Genomic DNA, 13,319 nt, shown 5'->3' on the forward strand with positions numbered 1-13,319 from the left:
AACGGAGACAAATGGAAACCATTAGCAACGGAAGCGTTCCCATTGAAATCAATGGTAATGCAAACGGATAGCTATGCAGAGGCGAATGAAGACTTAGGCCGGTCACATGGTAGTTTTCGTCTTTCCTACCCACTGGGACTGCTTTTGGATGTCCCTTGGTGCTGTATTCCCAATGACATAAATGAGAAAATTGGATGTCTGTACTCACTGTAAAAGCCTTTTCTCGTTGTATTCATTAGGTCACAGATCCAGCCCTCTTGTTCATTGGTCTGGGACTATAGCCATGGTTGTTCTGTTGTCCTCCCGGGACCGTGGATGTGCTGTTTTTGTTTTCTTCTCTCATGCTTTTTGTACAAACTGATTAGCTCTGTCTGTGGGAAGGGAATGGCCTTCCTGGCGGAGTCAGCCTCCTAGTGGCAAGGGTATATATCCATAGTGCTGTGTCGCTCAATGAATACAAAAAAAGGGATTTTTACAGAGTACAAAATTGTTGTTGTCTTTCACATCATTCTTCCTTCTTCACTCCTGCTCACAATATAATGTTCTGTTTTATATTTTTGCTTTTCAGTGATGATGAGGGGGACGAGGACAATGATGAAGAGGAGGAAGATGATGATGATGATGATGAGGATGATGATGATGACAGCGAAGACGAGGAAGAGGATGAAGAAGTAGATGAAGAAGAAGAAAATGAGCTAGAAAAACCTAAGAAATTTCCTCAAGTAATAATAATAATACAGATTTTCCAATTTTGTTTAAAGAGGCTCTGTCACCACATTATAAGTGGCCTATCTTGTACATGATGTGATCGACACTGTAATGTAGATTACAACAGTGTTTTTTTTATTTAGAAAACCGATAATTTTTGACGGAGTTATGACCTATTTTAGCTTTATGCTAATGAGTTTCTTAATGGACAACTGGGCGTGTTTTACTTTTTGACCAAGTGGGCATTGTGGAGAGAAGTGTATGACGCTGACCAATCAACGTCATACACTTCTCTCCATTCATTTACACAGCACAGCGTGTGCTGTCATTCACACACACATTAACGTTACTCAAGTATCCTGACAATGAATAGGCATCATCTCCAGCCAGGACGTGATGTCTATTCAGAATCCTGACACTTTGCTAACGTTTGTGTGAGATTTACAGCAAGGCCAGTGTAATCTCACGAGATTACGCTGTAAACTGTCATTTAAAACGAGATTACGCTTGCCTTGCTCTAAATATCACGCAAACGTTACCGAGGTGTCAGGATTCTGAATAGACATCACTTCCTGGCTGGAGGTAATGTATATTCACTGTCGGGACATTTGAGTAACGTTAATGTGGGTGTAAGTGACAGCACACGCTGTGCTGTGTAAATGAATGGAGAGAAGTGTATGATGCTGATTGGTCAGCGTCATACACTTCTCTCCACAACGCCCACTTGGTCGAAAAGTAAAACACACCCAGTTGTCCATTAAGAAAGTCATTAGCATAAAGCTAATGTGGGTCATAACTCCGTTAAAAAATGAGTTTTTCTAAATAAAAAAACACTGCTGTAATCTGCATTACAACTCCGATCACATTATGTACAAGATAGGCCACTTATAATGTGGTGACAGAACCTCTTTAAGCTTGGTGTTCAGAGCTCGGAGCAACTACCGGGAATTTGTAAACCGCTTGGCCGCTCCACACTACTTTTAGATCACTTTAATTGAGAACAGAAGCGGTTCTGTTTCCATAAAATATTAGCAAACTTCAAAAACAGTAAATCCCTAATATTTTGTTGCCAAGTTTTCTGTTTAACGCAGCGGTGGTCATCCTGCCAAATAGGTTCTTCAGATATGGCGCTTGACTCCATCCAGGGGCCATAGATTTCATCCAATGCCGTGTTGTACCTCCATCACAATCTGTGGGGGATGCAGAAATGGCCTGGTGAGCAAGCTGACCTGTTTCTAGAGCTCACGTTCACCATAATGGAAAGTGACCGCGCATTCTGTTCAGAACAAAGAAATAGAAACCATACAAAGAATACATTACGTGCCCGTTATAAGTCAGTGACTGGTAGACCAACAACGGATCCTTCATGACAAGGAAACAGATGCCAGTGTGAAATGAGAAATACAAAAATGCGTTTGCTTTGTTTTTTTTCTTGGATTTGAAGTATAACCTATTGATTTTGTTTTTTTAAAGGAATCCACACCTGCTGTCTCTCCTCGCCCTCCTGTTGATGCAGCCACCTTCCTCAGCTTTCCTTCTCCTGAAAAACTCCTGCGGATGGGTCCTAAGCGTTCAGCAATTGTAGCTCAGGTATTGTGTGCTACATGTAATCAAATCCAAGCTAAAAATAATAAAGGATTCATTAGCAACTTGAATATGTGAACTTGTTCATTGAGCTCCTATTTATTGTACATTAAAAAAAAAATGTTTATGTATCTTTTTACACTTGTTTGTTTTTAGACTGATGTTGCAGACACGGAAAAGGTAGTACAGGCTTTTATCCAAATATCCTCTGTGTATAGAGATGATCAAGAGGTAAAGACAGCAGTGGAAGAAACTATTGGTAAGGAAACATTCTCAAAATCCTGGCCACTTAACTTACACGTTGTTTTGCTATTTCTTTAAAAATGTTACTCTTTTTCTTTTCAGATGAGTTGATGAAAAAGGCTTTTACCAACTCTGTTTTCCAGCCAAACATATTCATTACCAGTTTGCTTGTTAGGATGGGACTTCTTAAGGTATGACAACTTTTACAATTGACTATTGTGGGCCCAAATGACAAATCACTGCTGGGATTGAAGTTTCAGCTCCAATTACAAAGCAAAATAAAAAAAAAAAGGTCTTGTGGCCTCTACTACTTTTCTCCAATTAGGGGGAATATGTATCATGACTTGAAAAGTTTGAGTGCCCTAAGCTTCGTTTGCTGTCAGGCTGCACACACGATTTATTTCAATATGGACACAGTAGTGTGCTAGAATAACTTTAATTTCTTAGGCTCTGTTCACACTTTGTTTTTTTATTCTGACCGAGGAACAGGTCCGGACTATTCCCTGACATATCTCCGGCGGAAAGTTGCAACCTGTGCCACTGTATAGGTAGGTGTACAGCGGCATACGTCGTCAATAGGTTCCCATTGTAAAAAAATAATATACAGTGTGGTTTTACTGAATGCCTTTGTATAGGAAAGCGCAGCGGACTGCACTGTCCTATACCAGCCCAGCGCATGACAAAAGAACGCACTTTTGGCATACGCTGGGTGCATGGGGCCCTATAAATACATTTGGTTTATGCAACGGGAGCTTTCCCAGGAAAGCTCCAAATGCTTACACTGAATGGAATAAAAGAAGCGAAGTGTGAATAGAGCCTAACAAAGAAGGGAATTTACAAGCTGTTTGCATATCTTTAGAGAACTCGCTAGCTTTGATTACAGCAGCCTCTGCACTGATTCAAGCAAGCAGTCTCTGAAGCGTGAGAAGGGTGTGCCCATAGGAGTGTACTAATGGGAAATGGAAGGAGTGGCAAGTGTAATATGTGCTAGTAAGCTTGTAGAAATGGAAACCGGACTGCAGCTCCTCTATAACCACTGAGCCAGCATGCTGCCTGTTGTTCTTTTGCGCACATTCTTGCTCTCAAGGTTATTTCCTTGTTATGAGGGTTTGTAAAGCTTGCATTCATGTGTTGTGTACCGTTTGTAGAGTGAGGAGAAGATTAAAGCCATCCCCCAGTTGTATGGACCATTACTTTCTTTAAACCATATCGTGCAACAGGATTACTTTCTGAAGTCTCTCGTTCCTATTCTGTTGGCTTTTATTTCTAAGTAAGTATGTAAGACAACACTGCATGTTTTAATACGTTGCATCCTAGTTTACATTTGATCTCTTTTAATGACAATGTTCCTTAATTAGGCATCTGAAAATAGTAATTTCTGTATTTAGCTCCAATCTTTATAAATGTATCTTTTTTTTTTTTTTTTTTCTTTTTGTAGGCCAAATCGTGCACTAGAATCGCAGCCTCAAGCCCGACACGTTCTCATGCAAACTCTGCATAAGTTGTAAACCTTCCATCATGATTGGACTATGATGGTTCATGTCTCACATGTCTGACCATCGAGGAGGAAAATGATCACGCAAACTTTTCGGAAAGAGACTTCAGACCATGCATAGGGTCAAACTCCTTTTGCCCTTACCCGCAGCCCCTTTTTCCAGTCTCTTTGTTTACACACAATTAGGGTTTGTGCCCTATCTCTCAATACTTAATGACTTGGTCTGAATCTCAGGAAACAAAAAGTCTAAAACTGGACAGTTATTAAATGTCTTTGATGCCACATTGTATGGTGTGTTAGCTCCATTGCAATGATTACTTTGAAACTCCTATCAGAATGTTTTATGCGTACTATGTGGTTGTAGGTGGACTTCATTATGAATTTGATGCATCACTAATTGTCTTAAAAACGCAAGTAGTGAGTACATTAAATTGGTGTCATGTTTAAAGAAAGCGGATATGCTACTTTAACGCTGCTGGATCTAGTTAGCGGTGTTCCCGCAAGTACATAGCTAATAAAAAATAATTGGCTAGTGATTTCATACATATAGAGGGAGATTTATTAAGACTGCCATTTTATACGCCAGTCTTAACAATCCATTCATTAGAGTAAGATGCAACACGTTTAATAAGAGTGTACGCCTCTTAATAAATGTTGCATCTTTCAGCTTGCCATACGCCACAATTGCCCATGCTCCATCCGCTCCTCCCCCCCCATATATTATAAAATTCTACAAAACATTTTCTTTTAAGCCATGCCCTTTTTCGTAAATTGCAACTTTTTGGACTTTTGCAACCTTTCTATGCTAGAAAGCTGGCGTAGAAAGGCTACTTAATTTCCCCCATAGTGTATCTAAAAATAAGTCCTGCAAATTTCTCTTGAGACAAAGGCAAGGCTTTTGATCTGAAGAGCTGTTGTGTGCTACTTTATTTGTAAATACTTTGTGTTTTTATTCATGTCACAATGTTTCTTTACTCTGTAGAACGAAAACATTTTTAATATATATTTGCCTTTGAGGAGGATAGCGATGATATTCGGGCCGGTTCACATAAGTGCTTGAGTTCCGTTCAACCTTTCAGTCAGAGGAACCAATGAACAGGAACCATAGCTTCCGTTTGCATTATCATTGACTTCAATGGTAATGCTTCAGTTTCTTTCCGTTCTGTAATGTTTCCGCGTTTTTTTTTACGGAAATGATCGCATAGTCAACTACGCTATCGTTTCCGTGAAAATAACACATTTTACAGAACGGAAACAGACTGAAACAAATTGAAACGGAAGAAGTACAGTTTTAAATCAATAGTAATGCAATCGGGAGCTATTGTTTCCATTCGCCTTTCCGTTCATCGGTTCCTCTGACTGAAAGCTTGAACGGACCCTGAACGCTGATGTGAACAGGCCTTACCCTGCCAATTTGGGAGTGTATTACTGATTAAGATGTGGATTTTGGCATATACATACATACATACATACATATATATATATATTTTTTTATTTAAGCCACATCATTAAGTTTCGCACTAACACAAAATGAAATATAGGAGGCATGTTCTGCAGGAGTAAAAACATTAATAAAAAATAAGGTTGGTAAAAAAAGCTTAAAGATATGAGACACAAAATATTCACCTCATAAAGCTGGTATTTTGTGGCTGAGAAATTTGCTAGTTCTAGTGACCTTGTTGACGTTCGACCTCGGTCGCAATAAACTGTTACAGCATACATAATGCTTGAATTATTTATATGCAGTAGACAAGGCACATGTATCGTTCAAATTGCTGGGGTTTTGGCTCCCTTATAAAAATTTTGGAAACAATTTGCATCAGATCCGTCCGCATTGAAATTAATGGTGATGCAAAAAGAAACCTATGGCTACCATTAGTTTGTCAGGGCTCCGTTCTGACGGAAAGCTCAGACGGTGCTGAACAAAGCCTTATTCTATTAAAATGCAAGTGTATACAAGCTCTCATTGGCATGTCCGTGTATGGTACATAACACAATGTTGCTTGATATCAGATCATAAGCTTGGTAAGATACCAGTAGTCTCATAACCAAGACGTTACTCCTAAATCATCAATTCTCTAAGTAATTTTTACAGAAATGTATTTATGTATTCTTTCCCTCAAGCTCTTATTTGAATGACTGGTACCCAATAGTTTGTCTACTTGTGCTTTATAGCAGTAATGTGTCAATCTTGACTGGTTAAATAAACAGATCACACCTAAGAGGATTTTGTTTTTTATCGATGTGATCTCAAATACTGTGTAGCATATGTATACTAAGATGGATTTAAAGTACCAGAAACAATTTAAAGCGTACCTGAGTTTTCATCATAAAGTTCAAAATCGTCCTGCTTCTCAGTCTCCAATGATGTTCTGACCTTCCACACGCGTTTATTTGCTTTCGGAATTCCTTTTAAAGAGGCTCTGTCACCAGATTTTGCAACCCCTATCTGCTATTGCAGCAGATCGGCGCTGCAATGTAGATTACAGTAACGTTTTTATTTTAAAAAAAACGAGCATTTTTGGCCAAGTTATGACCATTTTTGTATTTATGCAAATGAGGCTTGCAAAAGTACAACTGGGCGTGTATTATGTGTGTTACATCGGGGCGTTTTTACTTCTTTTACTAGCTGGGCGTTCTGACAAGAAGTATCATCCACTTCTCTTCAGAACGCCCAGCTTCTGGCAGTGCAGACACACAGCGTGTTCTCGAGAGATCACGCTGTGACGTCACTCACAGGTCCTGCATCGTGTCGGCCACATCGGCACCAGAGGCTACAGTTGATTCTGCAGCAGCATCAGCGTTTGCAGGTAAGTAGCTACATCGACTTACCTGCAAACGCCGATGCTGCTGCAGAATCAACTGTAGCCTCTGGTGCCGATGTGTCCTCGCTCGTCCGACACGATGCAGGACCTGGGGCAGGAAGTGAGTGACGACACAGTGTGATCTCTCGAGAACACGCTGTGTGTCTGCACTGCCAGAAGCTGGGCGTTCTGAAGAGAAGTGGATGATACTTCTCGTCAGAACGCCCAGCTAGTAAAAGAAGTAAACACGCCCAGATGTAACACACATAATACACGCCCAGTTGGACTTTAGCAAGCCTCATTTGCATAAATACAAAAATGGTCATAACTTGGCCAAAAATGCTCGTTTTTTTAAAATAAAAACGTTACTGTAATCTCCATTGCAGCGCCGATCTGCTGCAATAGGAGATAGGGGTTGCAAAATCTGGTGACAGAGCCTCTTTAAAGCTAGCTGTAAAGATTCATGTGGGAGACTCCCCCTAGTATTTGTTGCTGGCAGAAAGCAAACAATCACTTACCCCATGGCTATATAAGTGGGGCTGGCTGGATGTGCAGGACAGAGCAAAGAAGGGAGGTAGTGAGCATTGAGGTAGAAAACAGGAGTGTGGGAATGGGGGCCAGTCCCATAGAGAGATAGGTGCAGATACCACCACGGGAAGCTTTATTGTACAGCATGCAGTACCCCTGCCTGCATATGTAAAGTGAAGAAAAATTTTTGGCCAGTATTCCTCGGAACACTTTGCCCAAGCTACTCTTTGACATTATTTCAGCTTGTTTTCCCTCCCATCAGCTTAGGGAAAGGCGTGCAGGGGGAAGAAGCTGCTGCTCTTGAAGTGGTTGTCTCTTGAAGAAAAGCACCTGTCCATATGACCCACCCCCATAAGCCAGAACTCACACTCCTGGACTCGAGCTGTGCACATATTACGTGGACTGCCATTCATCTGACCCGTGACAATCGGGGGCCAAACTACAGCTCTCCTGCACTCCTGGAAGACTAGGTTCTCCTCTAACTTTTTTCCTTACTGGGTGCTAATTGATTAAACCAGGTGCCTGTTACACAATTACAGGCTGTGACAGTATAAAAAGCACTGTTCTTTAATAAATGAGTGCTTCCCTGCAGACAGGAATGTGCTCATTGAACCCTAGCACCCACAAATTAAGTATAACCAGACACAGCACTGACTGAGTGCAGAGAAAATGTAAACTGTTGTTACTCCTGAGTTATAATGGTACCCTAGAGAGGTGCCTACCCCTTCTTGTTTGTGTTTTTTTGCAGCCCTGGAAGGAAGGCAATGTTTTGATTTCTGGGAAATGGAAGGGTCATTTAATACTGGGGGAAGAGGGGAGGATACTGCTGTGATTACTGTTAGGGGGCACTACATTTTCCTAGATCTGTTACTGCTGGAAGAGAGAGAGGGAACATTAAGCTGGCCATGTGTATTAGATGTATGTCGGTGGGACTAACCAATGATCTAATGTGTATGGTTGCGTCCTGACTCTTCCCCGATGGCAGGTTTCGGGGGGAGGAATGGTTGAGCATGTTGAATTTCAAGATGCCCGATCCTATTGTTCGTAGCAGATAAGCCACTGCCAGAGAAGTGTGGCATTGGCTTTCTCACATTTCCCTATTGAGAATACATGCACGCTCAGCTGAGCATGCATGTGTATGGGGGAGTCGGGAAAAGTAGCTGTCGGCCAAACAATCGTTTAACCAACAGCTATCTAAAGTGTAAGGCCTCATGCACACGACCGTAAAAACTCCCGTTATTACGGGTCGTAATCACGACCCGTAATAACGGGCTCATAGACTTCTATTGGCGACGGGTGCCTTCCCGTTTTCTCACGGGAAGGTGCCCGTGCCGTTGAAAAAGATAGAACATGTCCTATTTCTGGCCGTAATAACGGCACGGACAGTCCATAGAAGTCTATGGAGCTCTCGTAATAACGGGTGGCTACATGTGTGCACCCGTCATTACGGCAGCGTTGCTAAGCGACGTCAGTAAATAGTCACTGTCCAGGGAGCTGAAAGAGTTAACTGATCGGCAGTAACTCTTTCAGCACCCTGGACAGTGACTACCGATCAGTAAACCTGTAAAAAATAAAAATAAAAGACGTTCATACTTACCGGCAACTTCCTGCTTCCTCCAGTCCGGTCTCCCGCCCGTTGCCTTGGTGACGCGTCCCTCTCGACATCCGGCCCGACGTCCTGGATGACGTTTCAGGCCATGTGATCGCTGCAGCCAATCACAGGTCAATCACAGGCTGCAGCGGTCACATGGACTGCCGCGTCATCCAGGGATGTCGGGCTGGATGTGAAGAGAGGGACGCGTCACCAAGACAACGGCCGGGTAAGTATGAATTTCTTTAACTTTTATTACAGAAAAGGCTGTCCCTTCTCTCTATCCTGCACTGATAGAGAGAAGGGGCTGCCGATTAGTGCAGTGCTATTTTGCCGCCAAAAACGTGCTCGTAAATACGGGTGGAATACGTGTGACACCGGACCCATATTTACGAGCACGGGTTCGTAAATACTGGTGCAAAACGGGTGGAATACGTGTGACACCGGACCCGTATTTACGCCAGTATTTACGGGTGGGAAAAAATACGGTCGTGTGCATGAGGCCTTAGGCCAGCTTTATATTGACTTCTATTAGGAGAACCCCTGTGACTAGGCAAAGGGGGGAGGGCGCACTTCTGTGAATACTCTTCAGGGAGGCGTTCAACTGCACCGTCTGTAGGGGTGCATGGCTGGAGAGACTGTAAATGATGTGTATGCCAGATTTACTGCGTTTTGTTATTCTGGGAAATGTCCATAGAACTGTTGAAAAAGACCTGTTTTTTTTTCTAATAAGAGGGCAAGCATTCTGTGTCTGTAGGTAGTCGACATGTAAATATGGTACTGGCTATGGCAAGAGCTGAATGGTTTGCTGTCTCCCTGGTGCCAGTGTTCGGCATGTGGTGGAACGGGTGGACAAATTGCTGGAAGGGGCTGGTGATGATCCAGCTGTTGTGGTCCATGTCGGTACCAACGACAGAATAAATGGTAGGTGGAGGAGCCTTAAGAATAATTTTAAAGAACTAGGCTACACGCTGAAGGGAAGGACCTCCAAGGTTGTATTCTCAGGAATACTGCCTGTGCCATGCGCATCACAGGAAAGACAGCGGAAACTCGGAGTTAAATGCATGGCTTAAGTCTTGGTGTAGAGGAGAAGGCTTTGGGTTCCTAGAGCACTGGGCTGACTTTTCATTGGGGTACAAACTATTCTGCAGATGATTTGCACCTAAATGGAAGGGGGTCCGCTGTGCTGGGGGAGAGAATTCTAGCTGGGGTGGTGTAGTATTTGAACTAGGGCTGAGGAGGGAGGTCAATGTAGAAAAAAAGGGGTATTCAGGTTAGAGAGGGGTCAGACTATATTGGTGGGGAGAGAAACAGACTGGGGAGAGGACTAGACAACAGGATAAGGAGATCCTTTTGTTACAAAACAGCAGTGTAAATAAAAATGCCCAAATAATGTTAAATCTTATTTCTGATAATAAAAGTGAAAAACTGAAAGGCAAGTTAAAGTGTATGTTCACAAATGTCAGAAGTCTAGGAAGCAAAATGGGGGAGCTGGAGGCCTTGGTACTGGAAGAAAATATAGATATAGTTGGTGTTGCTGAAACATGGCTGGACTCTTCACATGACTAGGCTGTAAATCTACAGGGTTTTACACTGTTTCGGAAAGACAGGACAAATAGGAAAGGTGGTGGTGTATGTCTGTATGTGAGAAGTGATATGAAGGCGGTGGTGTATATCTGTATGTGAGAAGCGATATGAAGGCGAGTGTGAATGAGACATTAGAGGGTGAAGATTGGGAGGAGGTTGAAACCTTGTGGGTGGAACTAGAAAGGGAGGCAATCGCTGAAAAAATTACTTTTGGTGTAATCTATAGACCCCCCCCCCCCCCCCAATATAACTGAGGAGATGGAACGTCAGCTATATAAACAGATGGAGCGGGCTGCACAGGCTGGTTCTGTAGTAATAATGGGAGATTTTCATTTCCGGGATATTAATTGGTGTCATGGTTCGGCTTCAACTGCAAAGGGGAGACATTTCCTCAACCTGTTACAGGAAAATTTTATGGGCCAGTTTGTGGAAGACCCGACTAGAGGTGAAGCTCTGTTGGATCTGGTCATTTCTAATAATGCAGATCTTGTTGGGAATGTCAATGTTCGTGAAAACCTTGGTAACCGTGATCACAATATAGTTACATTTTACGTATACTGTAAAAAACAAACAGGCTGGGAGGGCAAAAACATTTTAATTTTAAGAAAGCCAATTTCCCCAGGATGAGGGCTGCAATTCAAGATATAGACTGAAGAACTAATGTCAAATAATGGTTCAAATGATAAATGGGAGATTTTCAAATCTACTTTGGGTAATTATAGTGCAAAATGTATTCCTATAGGTAACAAGTATAAACGACTAAAATTAAATCCACATGGCTTATACCTTCTGTGAAAGGGGCAATATATGACAAAAAAAAGGGCATTTAAAAAATACAAATCTGAGGGTACATCTGTAGCCTTTGTAAAATATAAAGAGCTTAATAAAATCTGTAAAAATGTAATAAAATTAGCAAAAATACAAAGTGAGAGGCAGGTGGCCAAGGATAGTAAAACAAATCCCAAAAAATTCTTCAAGTATATAAATGCAAAAAAGCCAAGGTCTGAACATGTAGGACCCCTAGATAGTGGTAATGGGGAGTTGGTCACAGGGGATCAAGAGAAGGCAGAGTAACTAAATGGGTTCTTTAGCTCTGTATATACAACAGAAGAAAGAGCAGCTGATGTAGCCAGTGCTGTTAATATATCAGTTGATCTACTGAATTGGATGAATGTAGATATGGTCCAGGCTAAATAAAATAAATTTGCACAAGGCCCTGGGACCAGATGGGATACACCCTAGAATTCTTAAAGAGCTTAGTTCAGTTATTTCTGTCCCCCTTTTCATAATATTCAGAGATTCTCTAGTGACTGGTATAGTGCCAAGGGACTGGCGCAGGGCAAATGTGGTGCCTATTTTCAAAAAGGGCTCTAGGTCTTCCCCGGGTAATTATAGACCAGTAAGCTTAACATCCATCGTGGGGAAAATGTGACAAAAAATAGTATTATAAGTGACAGCCAGCATGGTTTTACTAAGGACAGAAGTTGTCAAAGTAACCTGATCTGTTTTTATGAAGAGGTGAGCAGAAGCCTAGACAGAGGGGCCGCTGTGGATATAGTGTTTTTGGACTTTGCAAAGGCATTTGACACTGTCCCTCATAGACGTCTAATGTGTAAATTAAAGAGGCTCTGTCACCAGATTATAAATGCCCTATCTCCTACATAATCTGGTGCTGTAATGTAGATTTATGCTAATCAGTTTCTCAATGGACAACTGGGCGTGTTTTTACTTTTTACCAACTGGGTGTTGTACAGAGGAGTGTATGAGGCTGACCAATCAGTGACTAATCAGTGTCCTACACTTCTCATTGTTCAAGCCCAGCTTCTTTCACCGCACAATCACACTGTAACAATGAGAAGTGTAGGACACTGATTAGTCACTCATACTTACTCCTCTGTACAACACCCAGTTGGTAAAAAGTAAAAACACGCCCAGTTGTCCATTGAGAAACTAATTAGCATAAATCTAAACTAGCTCATAACTTGCTCAAAAATGATCGTTTTTCAAAATAAAAACCACTGCTGTTATCTACATTACAGCGCCAATCAAATTATGTAGGAGATAGGGCACTTATAATCTGGTGACAGAGCCTCTTTAAGGACTATAGGTTTAGAAAATATAGTTTGTAATTGGATTGAGAATTGGCTCAAGGATCGTATCCAGAGAGTTGTGGTCAATGATTCTTACTCTGAATGGGCCCCTGTTATAAGTGGTGTACTCCAGGGTTCAGTGCTGGGACCACTATTATTCAACTTCTTTATTAATGATATAGAGGATCGGATTAATAGCACTATTTCTATTTTTGCTGATGACACCAAGCTATGTAATATAGTTCAGTCTATGGAAGATGTTCGTGAATTGCAAGCGGATTTAAACAAACTAAGTGTTTGGGCATCGAGTTGGCAAACAAAGTTTAATGTAGATAAATGTAAAGTTATGCATCTGGGTTCCAACAACTTGCATGCATCAGATGTCCTAGGGGAGCTACACTGGGGGAGTCACTTGTTGAGAAGGATCTGGGTGTACTTGTAAATCATAACCTAAATAACAGCATTCAGTGTCAATCAGCTGCTTCAAAGGCCATCAGGATATTGTCGTGTATTAAAAGAGGCATGGACTCGCGGGACAGGAATGTAATATTACCACTTTACAAAGCATTAGTGAGGCCTCATCTAGAATATGCAGTTCAGTTCTGGGCTCCAGTTCATAGAAAGGATGCCCTGGAGTTGGAAAAAATACAAAGAAGAGCAACGAAGCTAATAAGGAGCATGGAGTAAGT

The 13,319-nt window shown here is 41.7% G+C and overlaps 1 protein-coding gene across 4 annotated transcripts in view; it reads left to right on the plus strand.

The window, feature by feature from the left end:
* RANGAP1 (Ran GTPase activating protein 1) overlaps positions 1–6,252 on the plus strand; it is a 150,494-nt gene extending 144,242 nt beyond the window's left edge. For 3 of the 4 annotated variants that reach the window (XM_075833711.1, XM_075833709.1, XM_075833712.1), the window contains 6 exons: positions 569–722; positions 2,182–2,298; positions 2,449–2,551; positions 2,638–2,726; positions 3,684–3,805; positions 3,974–6,252. In XM_075833711.1, coding sequence (XP_075689826.1) covers positions 569–722; positions 2,182–2,298; positions 2,449–2,551; positions 2,638–2,726; positions 3,684–3,805; positions 3,974–4,043 — 655 coding nt within the window. In that variant the 3' untranslated portion in view covers positions 4,044–6,252. Of the gene's footprint in view, positions 1–568; positions 723–2,181; positions 2,299–2,448; positions 2,552–2,637; positions 2,727–3,024; positions 3,095–3,683; positions 3,806–3,973 lie in introns of those variants that run through there. The other variant, XM_075833713.1, reaches the window with a different exon arrangement.
* Positions 6,253–13,319: the final 7,067 nt, after the last annotated feature.

This window comes from Rhinoderma darwinii, chromosome 7 (genome assembly GCF_050947455.1).
Source record: "Rhinoderma darwinii isolate aRhiDar2 chromosome 7, aRhiDar2.hap1, whole genome shotgun sequence".
NCBI lineage: Eukaryota > Metazoa > Chordata > Amphibia > Anura > Rhinodermatidae > Rhinoderma > Rhinoderma darwinii.